We start from the raw sequence: 25467 nt of genomic DNA, 5'->3' as shown, positions 1-25467 counted from the left end.
ACGGAAATAAAATATAGGGTAAATCTGACTTTCTAATTTGTCCTCATTTTGGATACAACCCACAAATATACCTTTGATTTTCTTGGTTGATTATAAAAAGAATATGACAAGAATAGGATGGATGGGTCCAAATTTATGCTAAGAAGAATGCATGATGTGATTTGCGGAGAATTAGGGTTCATCATCACCTCAATGAGTGGTTTATAATTGGGCTGTTAACAAAACAAAACAAATCCCCAAGATGTTGAAATCTGCGTGCAATCATGTCACTGTAAATTTCAGGATTTTAATTTTTTTAAGGATTAGATGAAAAGAACAACCAAGCCCTAGGTTTCAGTCCAGTGAAAGGGGGGGTTCTGGGTTCTGTGTAGTGTACGTGTGTGTGGGTGTGCTTGTTAGAAAGTTGGATTTGTAGATGAAAACAATGAGCACACACACACCTTAAAGGTGTTTGAGAAATGTCCTCCTTTTCCATTTTTAATCCGAAGAGCAAAAAAATAAAAAAGTATATTTGTAAAAAGGAATAAAAGTTACAAGTTAATTAATTACCTTTTTCTTTTCTCTTTTTTTTTTCTTTTATCTGAATTTTTTGATTATTTCCCTTTTCCATTCTTTTTTTCCTCTTCCCAGTACCCTACCCCCCACGTCCACAAAAGAAACAATCTTCTCTCTCTATCTCTCTCTATCTCTCTCTTGCCCACCACCCCCCTATAGTATAGTCCCTTAAGTGTCATTTTCTCACATATACTTTACACAAAAGAAACAGCCATTCACTTCACATACCTTGTCATTTCTTCCTCTCTCTCTTTCTCTTTCTCTCTCTATTTCTCCATGCCCTCTTCTCTCAATCTCAAATCTCTGCTCTGCAACTACTCCAAATTGATTCAATGCTCCAAACTCCATCCACACACCTCCACAAAATCTTATTAATTACCCTCACCTAGCACCCTTTTAGCTCCTCCTTCTTCCCCTCACCTCAACCACACTCTCTTCAATCCTTCAAACTTTTCTTACTATATAACCATATATAGTATTGCACGACAAAACCAAACTGAGCAAGGGGAAGAGAACACACAAGAGAAGAAGCCAAAGCAGCAACACATAAAGGCTTGTTTGGATGGAACTTTTCCCAGCACAACCAGACTTGTCCTTACAAATCAGCCCTCCAAACGCCAAACCAACATCAACCTGGAGGAGAAGCACAGAAGAAGACATGGATTTGGGGTTCTGGAAGAGAGCCTTGGACTCTAGAAACTCCATATCATCAATGGCCAAACAAGACTCTTGCGTCGCCCTCTCCCTCTCCAATCCAAAAACCTCATCGGATAACTCCAACTCCTCTAACCTCATTCACCACTTCCAAAACGCTTCCACTAATGCCACCACCAACCCCTTCCAACCCTTTCACCACAACCATTACTTCCACCAGCCACTGTTCCAGTCTCAGCACCAAAGCCTCAGCCAAGACCTCGGCTTTCTCAGACCCATCAGAGGAATCCCGGTCTACCAAAACCCTCCTCCTATACCATTCACTCAGCATCACCACCACCACCATCACCTCCCTCTAGAACCTTCCACCACCACCCCTTCTTCTATTATTTCCACCACAAACACTTCTTCCACCCCTTTCCACTCCCAGGCCCTTATGAGATCAAGGTTCTTGTCACGCTTCCCTGCTAAGCGTAGCATGAGAGCACCCAGGATGCGTTGGACTTCCACCCTCCACGCTCGCTTTGTCCATGCCGTTGAACTCTTAGGTGGCCACGAAAGTATGCTTCATTTTTTTTTCCCTTCTTTTTGCTTAATTTTCTTCTTACACCCTTTCTGGAAGTTAATCCAACAACACAAAATGGAAACAAAAACTTGGTTCTCGGAATTAATCATTCTTTTTTACTGATTTTCATTAGGGGCTACACCCAAATCAGTTCTTGAGCTAATGGATGTGAAGGATCTCACTTTAGCACATGTCAAGTCTCATTTACAGGTAATCTATTAAACCCGTTAATTGATTGCACCTGTTTGTAACACCTTAATACGTGTGTAGTGTAGCGATTAATAAAATAATCATATTAAATAATATTGAAGGTCAGTGTTTTCTTTTCTTTATTAATTTTTTGTTATGGAGTTCTTGAGTCAGCTTGAAGTTGGTACGGTTCTGATTGGGGTTTTAATGGTGGTTGTAAGAACGTACTATGCATATATGTGTTTAAAATCCAGAGCCTACATTTACATTACAGGAAGCAGTTAAGTCGTGAATACATATTTCAAATTCCAATGGTTTCCTTACAAAGGGTCTCACAAATTCTTAGCGCTTCTTTTTCTATTAGATCTGCTGTCTCTGCTTCTGCTTCTGCAACCTAATAAACAGCTTTTTGCTTTGGAAGAATGAACCAGCCGAGTTAAAGGGGAAAAAGAGAAAATAAAATAAGAGAGAGAAAGTGTGAGGTACTTATCGATTTCTGAAACAAGTAGGACAAAGCCTCTATGAATCCAAAATGACTCGCAGCCAAGCCGAGATCAGACAAGCTCATAGTTCAGTCCATGCCATTAAAGAAATATAATGTGTATAAATTTCATTTAAAAAGGGAAAAAATAAATAAAAATAAATCATAAGCAAGTACGTATATACCCAACACCATCATTTCTCAATGATCCGTTCCTCAGATGTGGGTTTTTTTTACCATGCCAGCTTTAACCCTGGTTAGTCACATGCTTCCATGCATATATTCATATTGCCTTAACCATAAATGCTTCTGTGTTACAACTTGTACTCTTCTTCCTATTAATTTAATACTAACAACTTGCAACTTCCTAAGCATTTCTTATTCTTCAGCCAAACTTCTTCGGTTTCCGCTAATCTTCCTCTCAGTTTGCTGTGTTACACACTAGTAAAATGATAACAATAAGTACTTAGTAATATTATGATTTTTTTCAACAGGGTTTTTTTTTTATCGTGTTTTTCTAAGTTACTTTATATTAATACTACACTATCTAATGTTTATGATGCAAAATTTAAATCCAGATGTACCGGACGGTGAAAACTACAGATAGAGCTGCGGCTTCATCAGGTTGGTATCTATTCTTGTTTCATCAAACATTGTCCGAAGATTAAGCCGCGTGAAAGTTAGCATTTTTTATGATTCACTGTCGTTTTATCTGACTTGGTTTTTGTTTCCCTCTTTGATCATGAACTAGGGCAATCGGATGTGTATGATAATGGGTCGTCTGGAGATACTTCTGATGACTTAATGTTTGATATGAAATCTTCTCGAACGTCTGATGTATCCATTAAGCAGGGAAGATCAAGTGTTAATCAAGATAAGGATTATCATGGTCTTTGGGGTAACTCTTCCAGGTAAAAACACTTATCCAATTTTTATTTATTTTTTTGTGTGTAGATATACAAATTTTAATTCTATATATACATTCCCTTAAAAGGTTTTTTTTATGTTGGGTTTGATTAATATAAGTATAACGTAGAAGGATCTTTGTCGAAATGCTATTGAAGGAAAATTTCAGTTTTACCGAGGTCTGAATGCATAACTGATGTGTTGTTTGGAGTGATGCTGGCAACATAGTTATTTTCCTGTTAACAAGTGAATGTTACAAAACTATGATCAAGTTGAAACCAATGTTTTTTTATGTTTCGCTTTTTTGCTTAATTTAATATTATTCCATTGTATGTTTCTCCGGCAGTCATGGTGCAAAAATACTAATAAAAAGCCGAGCAATTCATGCATGTCTTATTCACATTATGATTTCTCTCTCTTTGTTCTTTTCATTCTCTTTCTCTCTCAACCTCACATGCAAACATGGTTAGGCGCAAAAAATCACAAAAAGAATAAATCATTTCAGTTTGCTTTGTTCTGTCTGTCCACAAACCATGAGCATCCAATCTCCATGATGGGGTAATAATATACTCTCTTCTAGTGGGTGAAAAGGGAGTAAAAAAGGAACCCACACACACACACACTCTCCTACATATATACCATTCAAAGAGACAGGAGTTTCATATTTGCCAAAATCCACCTTAAAAATAGAGATATCTCTTTCCTTAGGATTTTGTGGGGTTCAGACATTAGGCTATTATATGGGCCCTACAATTGAGAAACTTAGTGTCAAAGCTAAGCCTTTGGTAGACCCATAATTAGAAATCTGGTGCCAAAGCGATATATGCCCTTTGAAACTTCCTTGAATGCTCCTATATTTATATATAATATATAACCATGGACAATGGGGTTTCAATTGGGTGGTTTCAACTTTATTTCAATCAGCAAAATATGTAAAAGTGTGTATAGATAATTAAGGCAGTAAAAGATGGGTTTCTTTTTCTCCCTTTATGTTTTACTACATGGCTTTCAGTAATGGGATATATTCTTTCCATGTTTTTGTTGTTACAGAGAAGCTTGGTTGCATGGGAAGACAAAGACTGATTCTGTTGGAAACGTGCCATCTCTTGAGGTATATATATATATATATATATATATATATGAAAATGCTAATTACTTATAAGTCCCCTTTATTGCCTGTGTTTGCAAAATTGGCCTTTTTGTTTGAAAAGTTGTATTTATACACAAATACCAAGCTGCGTTTGGAATGGCATGAAAGGGAGTTGAGAGTGAAAGGAAATACGTTTGATCTTTTTCATCTTGCCATGCACATTATAAAGATGAGAAAAGTAAAACACTTTCCATAAAGCTGCTTTGTCCTTCACAAATTCAAATGGGTAGACCAGTCCTTTTCGCATTTACACTAATTACAACGCTTTAAGAACAATTTTGTGCAGTAAAAGACGTCCCTTTAAGATTTATTAATCATCATCACACAAAAGGGTATCTATATAACCCTAAACCTACCCCCTTTGACTCATTTATCAACTACCAAATTGTAGCTCACTCACATAACAATTACTAAATCTTAATGCCATACGCAAAAAAGAAAATTCAAATCTATCTAGCACATGAACATGCAAATTCTACCACTTAGCAGGCTTTTAGGTGTACCTCTCTCAGGTTTCTTTATTTTTTCCCTTGATTGATATAAATATTCTGTAATTATTCTCCGAGTCAAATGTTCTTTGATTCCCGAAACCTGTTCATTATTTTGTTTCCCATTCTCATCATTACATTAAAATATAGATTGAGTGTGATATTTTTGGTTCTTAATTGATTTGTATTTGGGTTTTCAGAAGGAAATGGATCCAAAGTGTGTGAGTTATGAGAGAATATCAGATGGAAGTTCATCTTCAAATGTGTCAGGATCAAGCCCGAAGAAGCCTAATTTGGATTTGGAATTCAGCTTGGGGCAGCCACTTTAACAAGGATCTGATCTGATCTCTGAATACGTATTATTGATTAACTAGTATGAAACTGAAAGAGAATGAGGAAGGCGCTGAGAAAATCAGAGAAAGAGAAAGCTAAAAGAAAACAAAAGAGAGAAAAAAGAAAAGTAAAAGGAGCTAAAGAACACAAGGAGACAAGAAAGACAGAAAGCAACAAAAGAAAGGGGTGAGGGAAAAAAGCATGGCCTTCCTATCAGAGCTCTTGTGAGATCCAAATCAACATATTATATTTTCTTGGTAAATATATGAAATCTAATTGATTTGTATGTTTTTGCAATCTGAGAGAAAGAAAGAGACATGAGAGAGTGAGAGAGAGAGAGAGAGAGAGAGAGAGAGAGAGTGAGAGAGAGAGAGAGTTATCTTAAAAGTATGAAGTGATCCTTGGTAATTGTAATGGAGCACTTTACATTTATGAAATATTTAGATATTTCCACCAAAGAAGTTGGGTTCCTAATCCTATGTTCAATTCTACACCTAGGCACATGCTTTACACTTTAGGAACAAAAGAAAGAATTGAGAATATGGACTTAGGAAAAGACTGAAAATTTTGAATAAAGTGTCAAAAGGAATACGAACATAGTCAAGCTTAAGATACATATAAAGTGGTAATGAACTCACCAAAAAATTTAAATAAAGTGGCAATCATAACACTTGATATCTTTAAGAAAACGAAACCTAAAGAAGAAAAGAATCTACATTCCTTTCTTATATGCCTAAATAATTTGGTTTTCCGAGGAAATTGCTAACTCATGCGAAACCGATGTAGACTTCTTTTTTTTCTTTCTTAAATCTCTCTTTAAAATTAAAGCCTCTCAAATATTTTTATTTCACGTGATTTTGTCGTTAAATTTTTCAATATATTAAATGAAAATGAGAGATGAATTCTTTTAATTTTACTACATATATTTAATAGATGAAAAGAACTTTGAGGTGACATCATTTATATAGCATTTTCGTAAAAAAAAAAAGATAAACATTTATTCAAATCGTGTACCCACTCTCAGATGGTTATTCCTGTAGGTGGAGTAGGTACTAGAAGTTTGATTAATATGTTATATCACATTTATCTATATGTAAATAATAAATACCTTTTATTTTCTAATTAAAGAAACTTTGAGTTGTCATAAACACTTCAAATATAAAGTTGCGACTCATATTTAAAAAGGACATCATTGTCACATTCATCCATTTGTCTCGGACAGGAAATGTCACCAGAATAGCTAGGAACTATAACGTTTGTGAAGTCAAAATCTCTTCGGGTTCGGGTATACTTGTAAAAAGATTCACAATTTAATTATTGGTTTATCTTTGAAATATTAACAAAATTAATCTGGATAGTATATTCATATTTGCTAAAATGTGAAAGATTGAGGTGTTTCATGAAATATAGATTTTTTACTAAGTTTTTGGTGTTTTTGTTTTAAAATCTATATATATCATTGTAATATGAAGGCTCGGGAACAACACAAAAAAACTCATAGAATTTGGACTCTTGTTTAATGTTCTTCATCATATATTTAAAAATATAAATTGTATTTATAAGTAATTGTAAAATTTCTTAAAATAACCTACAACATTTTGGTTGGACTTTTAATTAGTATTCTTCAAATGTAACTCGATCTAATTTATTTAAACTCATTATTTTTTGTTCATGTGATATTTGTTTTTAAACTTGTGAATTTAATATATCTCAACTCATTCACATGAAATTTTATTTGTTAACTACTATTTATTTGCCTTTTGCACTATACATCTTGAAAAACAGTGGCAATTGTTTAGGTCACAAATACTATCAAATCCCAAAATTATTTTAATTTATTAAAATAAAAACTATGTTAACAAAACAAGTATTTTTAGATATTGTTAATGTAATTTCTCTCTCGTATATATATATATATATATATATATATATATATATATATATATATATATATATATATATATATATATATATATATATATATATGATTGAAAACGTTGTTCTCAAAAATTCAATATTAAGCAACAGTAGTTCTATTTTTATTGTTTATAAGGCTTCCTGTTTTGAAATCATCCAATAATAATAACTTATAATAATCAACAAACTTGAGAACTCTATTTTTTATCATAAAAAGAATATTGAGGACAGTTGTACCACTACAATAAAATTTTTAAATAATAACTAATTCTAGTGACTATAAATTATTAGTTACTATAATAAAAAATTTAGATACTAATTTATAAAATAAAAAATTATTCTTTATTATAATGAGTAAAAAATTATAATTGGTCGCTAAATTTATTATTAATTAATTAAAAACTAATTATTTTGGTAGTCAAAACCTTTGTAGTTAATGTTTAGTGATAAAATTATAAACTAATTTCATTGTTAGCAGAAATCTTGATAGTTAAATTTTAAAGACCAATTATAATTTTTTATTCATAATAATGACTATTTTAGTAACCAATAATTTTTTATTTTGTAAAATTACTATATCAAAATTAATCACTATAGTGACTAACATTTTTTGTCACTAAATTGATTGTTTATTAGGAATTTTTGTTGTGCTGCACTAAATGAGGCCAAAATATCAAAATAGTGCAATTTCTTTTCAAAATTATCCAATGCATATTTTTAAAAAAAATCACAAAAATAGACTAATCATGTTAAGTTTGTTCGACTTTATTGTAACTTTTACACAATTTCAATTAAAATTTAAAAATAAAAAAATTTAACGTATCAAAGTCACAGTAAGATATAACTTTAATTTATATCACAATACACTGAAGTTGTACTCAGTTGGTGAAGTTGTATTTAGTTGGCACGACTTGAATTGAAATTAAAAAAAAAAAATATATTACAACGTACTGAAGTCATATCAAGTTGGCATAACTTCGTCCTAGTGAGCTAAAAAGTCGTGTCAAGTTGTAATAATCACTTCATAATGAAGTTACACCAAACTTGCACGACTCGACCATTTTTATGATTTTTTTTAGATAATTTAAAAAAGAAAAAATGATACTATGATTCTTATCTTCTATTTTGTGACGTGATTTAGTATAAGTCATTGATTATTTTAAAAAAGACAATAATACATTAGTGCACACTAAGTCATGTGGAGAGTAAAGGATGAGAGTCAAAAAATAGAATTATAGTATATATTTTTTTTAAAAATTGCACCATTTAAGTACTTTTACCACCAAATAAATATTAAATTATATTTTTCATAACTTCATGTAGGTAGGATCAAAATAAATTCTACCATAGATACACACTCTAAAGATTATAACTTCCCTGCTTGCTTTCAATCAAATGGTAGAAAAAGAATCAACATATGATGGTAATAGTTTTCATTAATTTTTTTTAATATGCGGTAGGTATAAAATTTGTTTTTTATTTCCATTCTCATCAGATAATATATGTATGTATATCATAAATAGTATTCTCTTAAATATTTATTAAATAATTTTTATCAAACAAATTTAGTAAAAAATATGATGTTTTAAACAATTCATTGTAAAAAAAAAAATACACCTTTTCTTTAGTATCAATTAACAATGAAGATATTATCATAAATTTTAAAATAATATATCTAATAAACTACTGATTTTAATAAGTTAAAACAGTAATAAATATAAAAATATTAATTATAATAGTAAATGTGTACTTATTCACTCATCCACATTCTTAATTTAAAAGATTAAATACTATTTATTCTTATATATAATAACGCCTACGAATCTGAATTTATTTTCCGTTCCTACCTCTAAAGAATAAAAGTGTTTTCTTTAAATACAATGTTAAGATATGCCAAAGATTTTTTTTTTTTTTTTACTTCCTCCTGCAAAATTAATAAAAATAAGTTAAAATTCAATAGTTACACAAAAAATATACTAATCCTATATATTTTCCTAAGTTTCAAAAATTAAATAACTTTTAACAGTTTAATCATATGTTCCTATTATTATTTTGCTTAACTTTTTACCTTGTTGTTGTGCGTTCTAAATAAGAGAGATGTTTGAATGTTTTATTTGTTAGAGATTATAATGGAGTTGTGCTTTGGAAAATAACATGTTATTTTAGGCAAAATAATCTTGCTTTGCTTCATTGTGCACTAACTTCTTATATTCTCCCCTTTAATTATTATTTTTTATCTCCCTTGAAATGTCTTTAGTTTTACGAATTGTTTAATTGTATTTTAAATTGATGCTCTATATTTCAATCTTGTTCTCTTTACTTCAATAAAAAACAACTAATTAAACATAGCCAAGGTTTCACTTTGAAAAGAGACTTTAATTATTAAAGTTGTTATTGATAATAAAAAAGAACTAGTTGTCAAAGAATTATGATTCACTATTTGAGAATATAAATGATAAACCTAAGAAAAGTAGCTCCAATGATTCAATATTAAGTAAATTGTTCCACCAAGTAAATCTAATTAAAAAAAAAAATAACGCGGTGTTTGACTATAGAGAAATTCGCGAGTCACGGGTAATTAATTTGCTTTGAGGAGGCAATTAAGAAGGTATGAAAAAGAAAAGACACATTAATTAATAGAAGGAAACAGATAAGAAAGAAGAGAACTGAGTTTATAGTACTCATTACTGCTGTGAGGGTTTGATGAAAAGAAGAAACAAAAGAAGAGAGAGAGAGAGAGAAGAAAAGCAAAGAGGTGCTTTAGCTTTTGTTTTTGTTTCAGCTTTATTAACTTTCCTTTTGGTTTTGCACGAATGCATGGAGTGATGAGTGTTAAGATAGGAGTGTGGGGCACAATAATTTTGGCACCAATACAAAACAAAAAGAGATAACGTACTAACATTATAAATCAAACCATAATTCAATCACATTCATATAACTTTTTTAGTTTATCATTCTTCTCTGCAAACAAACATTTTCTGAATCAATCCCAGGACCCCTCTCAAACCACTCTCTTCACTGTTTCATAGACTTGGGCTACCTTTATATAAAGCATACAACATAATTTACTTGCATGTCCATTCATTATTATAATGGAAAAACTAAATTATATATATACAACACAACCTATAAATTTTCTACAATTATGACACTTCGATATCCTGGTTGCTTAAAATATAAACAGTATCTACATTAGTTGTGTGTGAGAAGAAACTGCTAATAATGTATTATTTGTAATAGTATTTGTGATAATTTTTTTTTTAATTTAAGTGTGAGTTTAAGTTTTATATTGGATAAAAATAAAAAAATTAAGTAGATGAAAAATAAAGATTTGCAAATTAGTTGTCTTGAGATTTTGAATTCAAAATCTGTCAATATCTTATGTAATTAGACTCATATATCGTTAATATTAAATTTAATAAAATCATAAAAAAAAAAACAGATATGAAAAAGAGTCTAAACTAAACTTGCATAATGTTGCATAAGATGGATTCACTTTCGGTTTCGCGAATTAGAAAAACAAAATCCTTTTAGTTTCCTCAAATATCACGAAATGAGTTCATTTTTCATTTTATTTTCAAAAGCAAAATCAGATGTATTCACTAGAAAATAATTTAGCTTTATTGCTCTAGACATACTTGATGATCAATTGAAAAAATATGTAGCCCGATTAATGCAATGTTCTGAATTTTTTTTCCTGTACGGATGTTTTTGGCTTCTAAACATTAAATACGAGAAAATATTGTTTTGTCACCACATCAATCTCACAATAACCGAATTTATTTTATGAAATTATAAAGTTTTTGGAAAATAATTGTAACAGGAGATGAAATTATAGCATCAGTGAGTACACATGTTTCTCAAAGATTAGGATTTGATGTTCTTTTACTACCTTATGATGAATCTAATATACTTGGCGTGAGTTAGTTTACAATGGCATAGCTAATTTAACATTTTTCAATTTTTTATTTAAAGTGTTTTTTGCATCATTGTTAGAACAAATTTCATATACAATTTGCTTAAGTTGTGAATTAATTTCAATTCACTGAATTCTTGTGTTAGTCGAGTGTAATCAACAAATTGCACATTTCTTTCCAGAAATAATATTTTTGGTATTTTTTATTGTTAGAGATTAAATAATGGAGGAATAAAAGAGAAAAGTAAGGTGAAGAATTTATAATAATATATCTATTTTGTGTTCACATTTCAAAATTCCAATTTACCCTTTAAAATATAATTATTTATTAAATTTTTGAAAATTGACCGCTATTTTAGAAGTTTTTTATAAAACGGTTCTGTTGTTTTTTTTCCTAGTTATCAACCATTATTCTTTCATATTTTCTGATATATTTCATTTTATTTTTAATAAATATAATTTTATTTTATATATTAATTTAATAACATTACAATATCATCACCTACTAATATAATATTATGTATATTTAAAAAATGCATACACATAGGCGCTATAACGCATGTGTTTATGCTAGTTATAGATAAAGAGGAGAATGACGGTGAAAAGTATACATAAATGTAAATTGCGAAAAAAGTAAATTATAAAGCATAAATAATTGATTAAAGAAATCAGAAAAGTAAATATTTGTAACAATATATAAAGAAATATTCTTGTATGTGTTTACATTTCATTATTTCAGTTTTATTTTAATTATTTTTAAAATTAATTATTTTATAAATAATTTATCTTTATTGTTATTCTAAAAATCTCTTTTATCTTAAATTATTATTTTAAAAATTTATTTTGTGTACATATTTTATTTTTCTAATTTTACATTTAACAATTATTTTAAAAATTAATTATATACACACAAGTGTTTTCACTAGTATTTGTAATTGTGTTTGCAATTTGTCACTTCAATTTTGCATTTGACTTATTCATTTATATTTTCCCTTGTTTGATAAATTACCTAAATTAAAAAAATAAAGAAAAATACATAAATCATAATAAGTGATCTAAAATTATCCACATTTCATCATATTTCATCATCACTTCCATAATCGACGATAGTTAATTCATGTAACTTCCTTCTCCAACTAGCCTCAAATCTCAACTTCAATTACTATATCTTCAATTTTGATGTTTTCTCTATCTTGATCATGTTTCGTTCGATTTTCCAACGACATGTTTAACTCGATGTCTTGTTTCAATTTTACTTATCTTACAAGTCTTCTGTCCACCTTTTGCATGGTAATGTACTTCTGAATTTCCTAAATTACGTTATTTTCTTTATGAATTTAACAACACCATAATAAAAATCCTTTTAGAAATAATTTTTAATGTGTTAAGGTGAGCCTCACAAACCCTCTCTAACACTATCTATATCAAAATATAAGGGTGATCACCAACAAACAGCATAATACAAATTGAAAATCAATTTAAATAGTCGAAAACAACAAATAAATAAAATGTTTTGGTTATTTGTATTTTGTTTCCAAGAATTGAACTGTTGACTTACTATCTAAATTTTCCAATTTTCTCAAATCAAATTGAAGTGTAGTACACCTCCAATGTCTTTTTTATCGTTAATATATCAATTGTATTGATATTTTTTATAGACTATTTTTTCAATTATATTGATTACTATATTTCATGTGCTTTAGAATTTGGTTCAATCTCACGAGAAGAACTTCGATGTTAGTTTAAATAGTTTTTACACTTAAAATTGACCCTTATCAAATGGTTAGGAAATTTTTGTATTTTTTGTCTTAACAAAGATTTGTCTTAACAACGATTATCTCACCTTAAGCAAGATGTTAATTTACTCACTTTATTTGAGATATTATTTTTGTTGCTTTAAATGTCATTTCTCCTACTTTAAGGAAAAATTATTTTTTTCACAAATTTTGTGACTCTTGAATTTGTACGACATTATTTTGTCATAGATATTTTTATAACAAAATTTTATTTATTTTTTGACAAATTATTTATGTCAAATAGGTGTGCTTTTCTAGTCGTTAATTTTTTTTTTAATCTTGTTTGGTAAAGTATATATTTAATTAAAACACAATTAACTAGGAAGCAAATAAAGTCATTTTTTGGTTTGCTTTTAATAAAAAAAACACATAAGAAACCCTACATATTTTTTACTTCTCCATGTGTAGTTAAGAATGAATGATATTAGGACTTAACATGTCTAATTACGTAAGAGAGAAAATGTTATAATAAATTACACTACAAAAAAATGTCTCAAAATTCATCAATCATTTCTCATCATATAAAATTTATTACAAAAAATATGCTTTAGTGGAAGAATTTAAAATTATATTTTTTTCAGTAAAAAAAATATAATAACATAGCACTTGGGGTACTCAATTTAAAATTGTGTTTGGATTATTTAGGAATTGTTTTTCAATTTATTAAAATGAGGGTAACGAATGTAAATGTAAATATAGAAGTATATAACATATGTGGGGATGAAGATTAATATTTCTTTTTATTGGAGAAAATATGATATATATGTTTTTTTTTTCAAATCTTGATATTGGTATGTAGACACTTTCTATTATCATATTGTAGTCACTTTGTTACTGCCATATATATAAAAATCTTTCCAATATTTTACAAATAAAATAATACTTAAAAAGAAAAATATATAAAATTCCATTCATACTTACCTTATAAGGCAAGTAAGAGGAATAGTAGGAGGGTGTGCAGTAGAATTTAAAATATCATTCGTCGATACTTTTTTTCAACACATTCTTTCATTGATTAAAGTTTATATGAAATGTACTACTTTAGGAATAAAATCCATATATGAATTTAATTATATAAAAAAAGCGCGTTAGGAAAAAGTGTGATAAAATTTGTCGAAAGAGATACTACAAAGAATAATGCAAATATCAATATGAATACAGTTTAATTAATTTAAGCATAACATATGTATTTTTAAATTCTTCATTTTTTTTTAAACAGTCATGAGTCCCAATAAATATCCCCAGATATTTATAGAATTTTTAGATACCTTTGTAATTGGCATGTAACTGTGTGGTAAAAAAAAGCAAATATTTTAAAGATAAGTGGGCACAAGTGACAAAAGTTACTACGCATGTCTTCACCATTATGAGCCCTAAAAAATGTATTAATGACACTTCTCTTATTTAATGTGTTACCAAAACAATAGGTGTGTGAAGTGTTGTCAGAACCGTAAGTATTGATGCACTTACATAAATGCATAAATTCAAAGTTCTTAGATTTGACAATCCATTCTTCTAACAACAGCTTTGCAAATTTTATAATTGCTGTAATCACTTTTGCAGTTGCAGCAACAATTTCTGCAATAAATTATTCCTTTATAAGTATATACATGTAAGCACGTGATTTTGTCACTGTAATGCTTCTTTCCAATATCATAAAGTTCACTGTATATACACATGCATGTGACGATATATAGTATTGTTGCTTAATTGCTGAATGTCATCCATGTCTTTTCTTTGGCAATCATCTCACACCATTTTCAAAAGTGGGAACAACTCACAAAACTCATTTATTTTTTGGAATTCCAATAGTGCCAGTTCTATATTTTGACATGCAAGTACGTACTTTAACTTTTGGATCATTTGCATTATTTGACCCACCTTATTATAAATTCCTCCCACACATTCTTTAATTAAATCATTTAAATGGTTTTAAATATGTTTTTTATTTCTTAATTTTCAGTAAAAATTAGAATTAGTTTCGTTCTAAAAAATTTTGTATCAATTTATTCTCTCATATTTAGAAATACGTGGGTTTAGTTTAAAACACGTTTCTCAGCTAATATTAACATGAAACTGTGTCAAACAAGGTAAACAACTCAAATGCTATCATGAAACATTTTTGAAACATCAAATAAACTTAATAAAATCTTATTAAAATGACTAAATTCATGCATTTCTAAAGTTGGATACTAAATTGTTGGGAATCAAAGATGAGTATAAGTCTTACATTGTGTAAAAATGAAAAAGTGAAGCATCATATAAGGATGAACACTCATAAATTCATTGCCTTAAAATTTTGGGTTGAAAATGGTGTCAATGTCTTATGTGATTGGACTCAGGTTTCATTAGTGTTATATCTCTCCGGTGAACCTCCTACCTCAAAAAACACAACATAAATTGACAAAAAGTATATTTAATCCTTCAAATTAAAACTCTTAAATATTGGTTCTTCTTTGTCTTTACTCCTAATTTCTCCTCTTTTTTTTTTCAAATTTGTGTTATATATTCAGAATAAAGAATTAAACCACCTTAAAATACATGTGTTATATATATATATATATATATATATATATATATATATATATATATATATATATATATATATATATATATATATATATATATATATATATAAGGACTGTAAAATGATGTTCTTATTTAAAGGCATATTTCTTCTTGTTTAGGGAACAAAGACCAATCTTAAGGATGGTTGCCCTAATAGATTTGACAAAAGCCAGCTAAAAGCTTCTTACCTAAATAAAGCTTTTGGTACTTCTAAATATAAAAGATAGGAATTTGAAGTAGCCATGAAGAAGTAATTAACATATATCATTTATGGTAACTTAATTATTAGATTCCAAACTTTAATCTCTTCACGCAAGTCCCACACCTCATCATTAAGGTCTCTATATCATTAGACACATTAAATTCGAACATTTTTTTAAGGTGAAATTTGAGCGATTTGTTTTGTTTTTTAAAGTAAAGCTGAAAAAATGTTTGTTGACAGAGATGGACTCGCTTTCGTAATCAACGTATACACTCTTTCCTTGTTTTCCCATTTGCTTTACGACAAAGCGATCTCATGATTTGTTCTGGGTACACATAAGTACATTAATTATTAATTTGTTAACAAGTTATCCATTATGCTAAAGTTTCCATATATGGTCTACATCCATTTCACTCGTAATTAAAAGGTTGGCGTAGTAATAATGAGCTAAAAATTATTGAGCGGAAGGAAGGAAATGAATATATAAAACTAATCATAGCAACAGTGGAAAAGCAAAACCGATACACTTCATTCTAAAACGAAAAGGAAAAGCGGGATAAAGAAAAGAAAAGAAAAGAAAGTTGGGAACATTTTGTTTCGTTTCTCTTTTTGACGTTGTCTCATTTTCATGAGTGTCACTTTTTGCTTTTGAAAAACTTGCCATGCAAGTGTTACAATTGGCAGCGTCACTTCTGTACTAGGACCCTCCCCTTTGGATCAGTACCTTCACTTATATATTATTTAATACTTAATTGTAAAAAAAGAAGCAGCTTGAAGCTGAAGCTGAATCTGAAAACACATTGATTATTATTAATGAATAAATAAACTGGATTTGAAAAAAATAGGTACAGAAAGAAAGCTGGAAGGTGTAGAAGGTGAATAGCAATAGCAATAGCAATAGCATAGGTTTAGGGAGAGTACGTTTTCCACAGCAAAAACAACAGTGCTCATAACTGAAGCAACCAGAGAAGAACAACCCTTCAAGCCTTGAGCTACTCAACAACACAGTCAACCTTAGTAGTTACTACGCTTTTAACAAAATTCAAAATACTATTCAAATAACATTTTTTTAATTAATATTGTATTTTTTTTTTTTTGTGATGGAAATGGTGCAGTGTTGATGTCATAGTACTGGAGAGTTGAAATAATTTATTCATGATTACGCTATGATTCATTGATTGAATCCTGGGCACAGGATCTGCACCCACGTGTCACGTCAATGTCGTGGACGACAATTGAATGAATGAATGAAGGGTTTGTCTGTGAGCCGTCAGATGTGCATGCCGTATGGACAAGGTCGAAAAGGACCAGTGAGCTCACGCCCTTCTTTTCACCTCTTCCCATGCGTCGTCGTTTTGTTTTGCATTGCATCGAAACGTTTCTCACACACTGTGTGAGACGGGCCCCTCTCAGCCCACTACCTCACACGCGCTGCCATCCAATTTTCATGCAATCAATTTAATGTTCAGTATTGGTGTCAGACCCCGTGCAGCTACCAAATTTAATTCATAAACAAACAAAAACACTAAATTAACAATTATTTTTCTCTTTATTTTGCTTTTTGGCAGAATGATCAGTGTGGCAGTTGATTCACTTGCGTGAAGCAGATTAATGGAAACACCCTAATCGGAAACCCCATTTTGTAGGTTTAGGTATATTGGAGAAAGTTTTTATGCGTTAATTAATGAAATGTGGTTTGATTTGATGTGATAATGTGTAATGTTATATGCAGTGAAAGAGAAGAAATGGATGTGGGAAACGAGATAGGTGGAAGTTGATTTGGGAGAAAAGACAAAAGAGAGAAATTAACAAAAATTGACGCTAGCTGGGTGTTAGAATAGAAGACGACGCATAATAAGGCGAGATTCTCGCGGGAGGGGAAGGCATCATTCTGTTGTTGTTGCGTTTGAGGATTGAAATGAAATGAAATGGTTCCCACGTGACCACAGAAGTGACATGTCAAAGAGTGAAAAAGAGGTGAGAGAGAATGGAATTATGGAATAGAATAAAGAGTAAATAATAAGAATGTGAGTAATAAAACAGTGTTGCTTTGAAGTGGAAGGAAACAGAAATGAGAGCACAAGGAACGAGGCAAAATCATTTTGCAATCCATTGCTTTATGATTGACGCCTCTCTCTCCTCTCTCTCACCACATGCCAATCCACCGCACTGTCGTTTTAGTATCAGAGAGAAGAAAGAGAAGAACTTTGTTACTTCACATCCCCGGGCACTTCGGGCAGGAGAGAGAAACCCACACACTGTGTTTCATGCGATGGTGACCATTCTTTGTTTGGGTAGTCCCCTCCCCCTTTCTATTCAACCCCAGTCCAGTCTTTGTCTGCCCAGCATTCAAGCCGGGCTACTTTATTATTAATTCTTCTCTCTTCTATAATATATTATAAATAAATAAATAAAGTTTAATTAATAAGATAATATCTATTTTTATTCGTATCTATCAGTTTGGTATCCGTTTTTAAAAAAATATCAATTAAGTTTTAGATGTCATAATTAGGTTTTTTTTGGCAAAAAATTAGTAATACAGTTAAAAACGACTTTAGTATTTTTTGTCTAAAAAAGGATTTGATTAAGAAACTTTTTCAAAAGATGAAATTAAATTGACACATTTTAAAAATGAATATCAAATTAATACATCTAAATGAAAGTGGGTATCATTCGACTAATTAAACCAATAAATAACTTTTCAACCTTTTCTTCTTACCTTCATCAAATCACAATCAAAATATTTTTAACTAATTTATTTGGGCTCGATTAGGTTTAACTTCATTGGGTTGCGAAAACCCAATACTATTTTCGGTAGGCCCATTTCTCTGAACCTTTTTATTTTTGGTGAATAATTTTTGTGAAGAAGAAAAAAAAAAGGTAATGGTGTGAGAGGGGTAGGTGGTGACGAAAGGTGTCAGGAGACAGCGTCAGTGATGACTTTATCTTTATCCCAAAGAGTCTGAACTGTGAATCATTCATTCATAATTACTTCCTTTTAATGCTTTTGGCCACAGCACGATGTGACCTTTGCTCAAACATTTTATCTCTGTTGTGCGACAACAATGACACCAATGCTTTGCCCATGTAATATATAGCAATCTACTTTTCCTCTTCTCTCTCTCTTTATTCACATTTTTTTTCATTGGACCACTCTTTTTCCCATATAATAATATCATTCTTCTTAAGTAACACACTCACTCAAGAGAAGAGAACCCTAAGCATTTCAGACATGCATGTCAGACCCTGGATCGTTCAAAATTCAAACATAAAAAAAAAACATGCATTAGCATTTCCTACGTTGGTTTTGGTTTATTCTTTTTCACATATTAACACTTCTTTTGGATCCATCAATTTTGTTTGCAGTCTGCACTCTGTTGTCTGTTATGCGTGTGACTAATATAACTCACCATGGTTGACTCCCACGCCAAAATTTATTAAATTTGGTCAGCATTGCAGTGACATAGTGTGGACTTAGAAATGGGTCCATTTTATGTCAATAATGTAATGACCCATTCATTCATTCATATATATATATATATATATATATATATATATGTGTGTGTGTGTGTACGTCACATCCATTTATTTTAAACTCTAAGTACAATATTATAATTCACCTTCCACTACCTGGCTACATGAATAATATTTTCGGCAAAATCTCCACGGAAGATATTGTTGCTATGCAAACATATATACCCTATATATTATTTTTGTTGCCTTAGGGTTTTTCAGATTCCAATTTTCCTGCTTTCCTTTTGGAATGTGATATCTTCTAGAGGGGGGGAAATATTGGAGTGATGTAAAAAGCATGGAGTGAATAATTTAAAGGCTGAATATTATTCAAACACTCAAATTGAAGTGGGTGACAAAGAGTATCAACCAAAAAAATAAAAGGGGGGAGATTAAGGACAAAAATATTAAAAATACCTTTGATTTTTTCAAATTATAGATTCCTATTTTTTTTTATATATATAACAGATCATCTTTGTATTTATGCTATTATTAATAAAGTTTTCTTATAGAGTGAGGTTCCTTTCATGAAGTAGAATCTCAGCCACCGACACACACAATTGTGGAACAGACAGATAGACCCTGCGAGCCCAACAATCCTGGCCCAAAGTTGCGTCAGGATTTATATAGGGCCGTGTAACTGAGCATAAAGGATTTCTTTGGGCCCAAATTTAGGAATAAAATAAAGACGTGTATGTTTTGGGGAGGAAACAAAGTGCAGGAGGAATCTTATGATTAAGACAAAGCAAAGATATCATGATTCAAATGACATGGTTACATTAGTAAATCTAAACAAATTTATCCATAAGCTCATTTTAAGAGAAAGAAAATAAAATAAAAATTATTTTTTTCCAAAAATTAATTTTAACTTGAAGATAAGTATTTTTTTTTTATTTCTTAAAAATATTAATTGGACCAAACATATCCCGACATGTATTTGAAGAAACATATGGGAGAGAAAAATAAAAAATAATTTTTCCCTCTTTTATCTTAAAAATTCTCACATAAAGTAATTATGGGGTTACTGGGAGCAGCCCAGGTCCAATTCCAAGACAAAAACAAAGGGGGAACCAAGCATCCTAGTATTGTTATCTGCAATGGCAGTTGCTCCTCTTCGTCTCTGCTATCTCTTCCCAAACCACACAAACCTCAACTTCTCTGTTTTCAAACCCAATGTGTTGTCACTCACATCATTTTCCCCTTCTCCTTCTTCTTCCTCTTCTCTTTCTCAAAAACAATATCTTCCTCTCCATTCATGCAGGTGCTCCTCCATCGCCCCCGTCTCCACCACCACCTACGAGGTAACATCGATACCCTCCTTCTCTTTTCTCCATCACAAGCAGAACAAAAACATCAAAATAGTTAAATTCGTTTTCTTTTCGAAAAAGAAAAAAAGGGTAGTTGATTATGATGTCACTTGTCCGTTAATTTAGTTTATTTAGTTATTAGTTCATCACAAAGGTAAAGTTAGTTATATTTGCTTTACAAGTGATTAAGAGTAAATGAATGTGATTGTCTATCTGTACTTGTACTAATTATGGTTATATATGCCTTACAAGGGTTAATTCTGTCATGGTAGGAGGTTACTGACATGTAATGGCGGTTAATTTTGCATAGCAAGTTGTTAAGGGTAAATGAATGTGTACATATAATTACCAATTTATACTCGTATACATATGTTTCGCGAATACATGTAGTTAAGAGTAAACAAGTTTGATCGTATACAATTCTCTACTACATGTGATGTTAATGGTTAAATACACTTCAGAGATATTAGTGCTCGTTGGAAATATTATGTTGACTAGAGATAAGTTAATTTCATAATATATAAGTGGATGCAAAACTCACTTTACAAACTAGTTTTGTAAGGTTGAGTTAGACTTAAAGTCCACTCCTTAATATATTATCAAAGAATCCTGTTTTGTGGAATTGACTTAGGTCTAAAGTCCACTTAGTAACAGTGTTTAACTTTATTGATATGCTTTATTTATGTATTAAAAGTTCTCTTTTTATCATTTGAGTTTGATTATATTTGATGCTAGCCAGTTACCGAATTCAAAATGCAGTTTTCCGATGGTTCTGCAGAGGTGGAGTTAAGATTAAAGCTAGAAGGTTTGGATATTCGAAGCTCCAGAGACATATCAGTTGATGCAAACGATACCTCTTTAGCTATCAGAGTGTTGCGGCCAGGAGCTCCCATCACACTTATAGAAACTAATCCTCTTTTTGATAGGATTAAATCCTCTGAAACAATATGGTTGGTTTGTGAATTTGGAAGTACTAAAAAGATGTTTCTAGTTTTTGTCTTACTTGATTTGTCTGATTTGGACAGGTATATAGATGATGATGAACTTGTCGTGAACTGCAAGAAACAGGATCCAGATTTGAAATGGCCTGACATCATGGAATCGTGGGAATCACTTGCTGCAGGATCTTCACAACTCTTGCAAGGAACATCAATATATCTTGTTGGTGATTCAACTGAAATCAACCAAAAAGTGGCTCAAGAGCTGGCAACTGGTCTAGGGTACCATTACCATGAGTCAATCTGTGATTTCAATTATCAATATGAATCTTGTTTCCAGTTTTACATAAATCAGTTATCACTTCTGGTAAATATGTTTTCCAGCTGTGGATATAATAAAAATGCTAACAGCTTATGTCAGCTTTAACGGATACAAAACTATATATCAAAGGATACACTTCAATGTTTGATGCTGTGATTTGTGTGCAACTTTCATCAATGGGGTATAAATTTTAGTGTTTGGTGTTCTTCTCAGGTACACACCACTTAGCACAAAAGAGTTACTGGAAACATATACCAAGCAGACCGTGGATTCATGTGAGCGCATTTCTATTTTTTCTCTCATGCTGCAGATTTCTGGAAAACATAGGAACTTAAATTTTCTCACTACTAATAGTTTGATACTACTAAAAGGTGATCTGGGATCAATCTTAGGAGTGCCTTCAATGGTGTCTTACAAAATAGGATTACGTTAATTTTAGGTACACCTCACTCTAGTTGTTGAAATTAAAGGGCTGATAGTCAATGGCTTCAATCAGCTTCTTATGGAAACTTCTGATACCTGATAGTGCCAGTTTTTGTAGCTTTTTGGTCGTTACTTTCGTTGACAGAAGATGTGTTACAAAAGGAAAATGCAAAATCTGTTTTTCCTATAATCTTGTGATTGAAAAATCTGTATCGACTTAAAGCTTTGTCCTTTGACACATTTGTATAAATCATTATATTCCAGGGCTTCTTGCTGAAGGCTCTGACTCAGTAGCAGAAGCAGAAAGTGCTGTACTAGAAAGCATAAGTAGGTACGTCAATGGCTTCATTTCATTTGCTGGATCATTTAGTTATAGGGACCTAACAGATTTATTTGCTGCATGAGTGGTTTTCTCCAGTCATGCTAGGGCAGTGATTGCAACATTAGGAGGGCAACATGGTGCTTCTGGAAGATCTAATAAATGGCAACATCTTTATGCTGGATTTACTGTCTGGTTGTCACAAACTGAAGCACTAGGTGATTGTTGATCGATCTGAGTTTTGTTTTATACATGTTATATGTCTTCGGTGCAACCTTGTTTTGAAACTTCAAATTTATTCACAACTAAAAAGTCATGAAGAAACTTTTACTACTACTGAGGTTGTGGATTTAAGGAGGGGAAGGCATGAGTTTCAAAATGTCCCTCTTATCTGGGAAGTTTTATTACAAATGAAGTGTGAGATTACAATGTGTAACTCCCTATAGCGTTCTTTTTCTGAACATCTTATTTCACCAACTTGGAGTTCTTCGGAGGATTTCTTTTGATTCCTTGGTTGCTTCAGCATGCTGTTTTGAATGAAAATGATTTGGAAAACTTAAAATGCAGATGAGGATTCTGCAAGGGAGGAGACCCATAAAAGTGTGAAAGATGGCACAATTTCATACACAAATGCAGATGTAGTTGTTAAGCTACAAGGCTGGGATCCTGCTTATGCCAAAAGTGTAGCACAAGCATGTTTAAGTGCCCTTAAACAGTTAATCCTGTCAGACAAGAAACTTCCAGGTACTTCTAGAAGATTTGTTATTTCATGGGGTGAAATGAAAATACTGAAAATATAGTTTAACAGTAGCCAGATGAGAAGATAAAGAATAAAAGTAGAAATGAAAATGACTGAGGGCATTCTACAAGTGAAAAGAGGAGATTTTCGATATGAAATAAAGGTTAAATATATTTTAAGTACTAAACTTTAACATAAAATTAGAATTTGTCTTTATTTAAAATTTTGATACAATTTGATCCTCAAACTTTGAAAATGAATTAATACAGTCTTTTTAACTCAATTATATTAAATTATTTTTATATGTCAAGTGACGTAATGGATTGACATTTGAGTTTTTTATATCATTTGGCACGTTCTACCTCAAATGTCTATTTTGAAGATTGTTTAATAAGTAAAAACAAAAGTTGAAGAAAATTATATCTATTATTTTTAAAGTTGAGAGATCAGAATGTATTAAAGTTTTGAACAATGACAAATCTAATTTCATATTTATAGACTAAAAATATATTTAACAACAAAGTAGACAAATTTTTGTTTGCCTTAAATTCTTTGACACTGTCATCATGCAGGTAAAAAAAGCCTCTACGTAAGATTGGGATGTCGTGGTGATTGGCCAAACGTCAAACCCCCTGGTTGGGATCCATCAAGTGAAGGTAACACAACTCTTGGCACTCATTGATGATGCTTGAAATTGGTGAGTAGCATGTAATTTGTTCATACAAGTTTATCTACCACAAAGGTAATTCATGTGATAGGTTCTGTTGTTCATGCTGTTATTTTAGTCAGAAAAACCAATGCACTTCAGTTTTATAACTATGTGATGGATGGTGTAACATAATTAAGGGCTTGCTGGTTGCAAAATTGGTGATACAGCTTTTGAATGGACAACACAAGAATTGGAAACTGATATAAAATGCAATTCTGGGCTTGTATAAAATTAAATATATTATTAATAAATAATTTATAATGAATTATATAAATTACTTTGTTATGAAAGTATTTAATGTCTAAAAGAGCAAATTATTAATTTAAACATAACCATTTGATATAGTCTTAATTCTTATCCAATTAGATAATTAATAATTTAATATGTAAAAGTAATAATTTGCTCAATTTATTTAGTTAGAGATATTAATTAATCAGTTGAAGTATACAAAATTATTCACCTTGTTAAGTGTATTTTTAGAATGTTATATATATATATATATATATATATATATATATATATATATATATATATATATATATATATATATATATATATATAAATATTTTATAAAAAAAAAGGAAAAGAAAGAGCTAATGAATTGATCATAACTCTTACTCTTGCTTATGGCAGAACAACTCCAAGCTGATTTTGACGGTTCAAGAGTTGGATGCCTATTTTACTAGTCCTATTAGTATACTAGAAAAATAATAATTTTTTGAATATTAAATTTTGATAACTTTATCTCGTAATTTTAAATATTACTTTTTAAGTGATATTTTAAGTAATTTTTTATTTTTATATTTTTAATATTTTAAAATTATTTAAAAGATATCATCTCTTGTTGTAAAAAAATGTTATTAAAATTTAATAATAAAATATCATTGTCCATTTAAAAAAATAATAATTTTTTAACAATTTTATTTTACAACATAAAGTGTTATTTTTAAGTGATTCTTTATTTTTATTATTTTATATTTTTATATTCTTAAATCACTTAAAAACGTAAGAAAAAATTATCAAAATTTAATTTTTAAGATATCATTATCCATTATTTAAATATCAACTTTTTTGTTAACAGCTATAAACATCCACAGTCTTGTGTCATTTTTTCTTTAAATTCTTTTTAAGTTAAATATTTGAAAATAAAAGGTATATGTACAATATGATATATCTCTAAATTTCGATCACTTCATATTATTATGCAGATGAAATTAACTTAAAAGACGGATTTTTCTACCTTTTCAAATAAGCTCCATAAAACAAAATTATGTAATCAAAACTTCATGATATTATTTTCTTTTATAAAACATGTAGCTTCTTTTACGTGATAATTGAATTATTTAACTAATAAATTAAAACTAAATTTTACTTCATACTTGAATTTATCATGTTCATTCCTAACTGTTATATAAATATATACATTGACATGATTAAAAGTAAATTATTCACCCGTGTATTTGGTGGAGATTTCTCT

General features: G+C 30.2%; 2 protein-coding genes across 2 annotated transcripts; both read left to right on the top strand.

Annotated features, from left to right (window-relative positions):
- Nucleotides 1–825: 825 nt before the first annotated feature.
- KAN2 (Homeodomain-like superfamily protein) lies at nt 826–5782 on the top strand. Its single transcript, XM_028058728.2, has 6 exons — nt 826–1769; nt 1908–1984; nt 3023–3068; nt 3196–3355; nt 4401–4461; nt 5189–5782. The coding sequence occupies exons 1-6, from the start codon at nt 1118–1120 to the stop codon at nt 5315–5317; spliced, it is 1125 nt and encodes a 374-aa protein (XP_027914529.2). The 5' UTR covers nt 826–1117; the 3' UTR covers nt 5318–5782.
- A 14474-nt stretch (nt 5783–20256) lies between these two features.
- Nucleotides 20257–24145, top strand: SKL2 (shikimate kinase like 2). The gene is made up of 8 exons (XM_028055614.2): nt 20257–20534; nt 21300–21490; nt 21566–21760; nt 22014–22075; nt 22488–22554; nt 22642–22760; nt 23110–23286; nt 23854–24145. The coding sequence occupies exons 1-8, from the start codon at nt 20331–20333 to the stop codon at nt 23961–23963; spliced, it is 1125 nt and encodes a 374-aa protein (XP_027911415.2). The 5' UTR covers nt 20257–20330; the 3' UTR covers nt 23964–24145.
- The last annotated feature ends 1322 nt before the right edge of the window (nt 24146–25467 follow it).

This window comes from Vigna unguiculata, chromosome 2 (assembly GCF_037176805.1).
Source record: "Vigna unguiculata cultivar grain cowpea cultivar isolate G323 ecotype 2 chromosome 2, ASM3717680v1, whole genome shotgun sequence".
NCBI lineage: Eukaryota > Viridiplantae > Streptophyta > Magnoliopsida > Fabales > Fabaceae > Vigna > Vigna unguiculata.
Note: the sequence above shows the minus strand (reverse complement) of the source record. Positions and strands in the feature narration are given on the sequence as shown.

Coding starts and splice junctions, on each gene's coding strand:
- KAN2 (XM_028058728.2), top strand. CDS start 1,118: ATGGAACTTTTCCCAGCACAACCAGACTTGTCCTTACAAATCAGCCCT. Junction 3,356..4,400: donor CTTTGGGGTAACTCTTCCAG/GTAAAAACACTT, acceptor TTGTTGTTACAG/AGAAGCTTGGTTGCATGGGA. Junction 4,462..5,188: donor GAAACGTGCCATCTCTTGAG/GTATATATATAT, acceptor TTGGGTTTTCAG/AAGGAAATGGATCCAAAGTG.
- SKL2 (XM_028055614.2), top strand. CDS start 20,331: ATGGCAGTTGCTCCTCTTCGTCTCTGCTATCTCTTCCCAAACCACACA. Junction 21,491..21,565: donor AAATCCTCTGAAACAATATG/GTTGGTTTGTGA, acceptor TGATTTGGACAG/GTATATAGATGATGATGAAC. Junction 22,076..22,487: donor CAAGCAGACCGTGGATTCAT/GTGAGCGCATTT, acceptor ATTATATTCCAG/GGCTTCTTGCTGAAGGCTCT.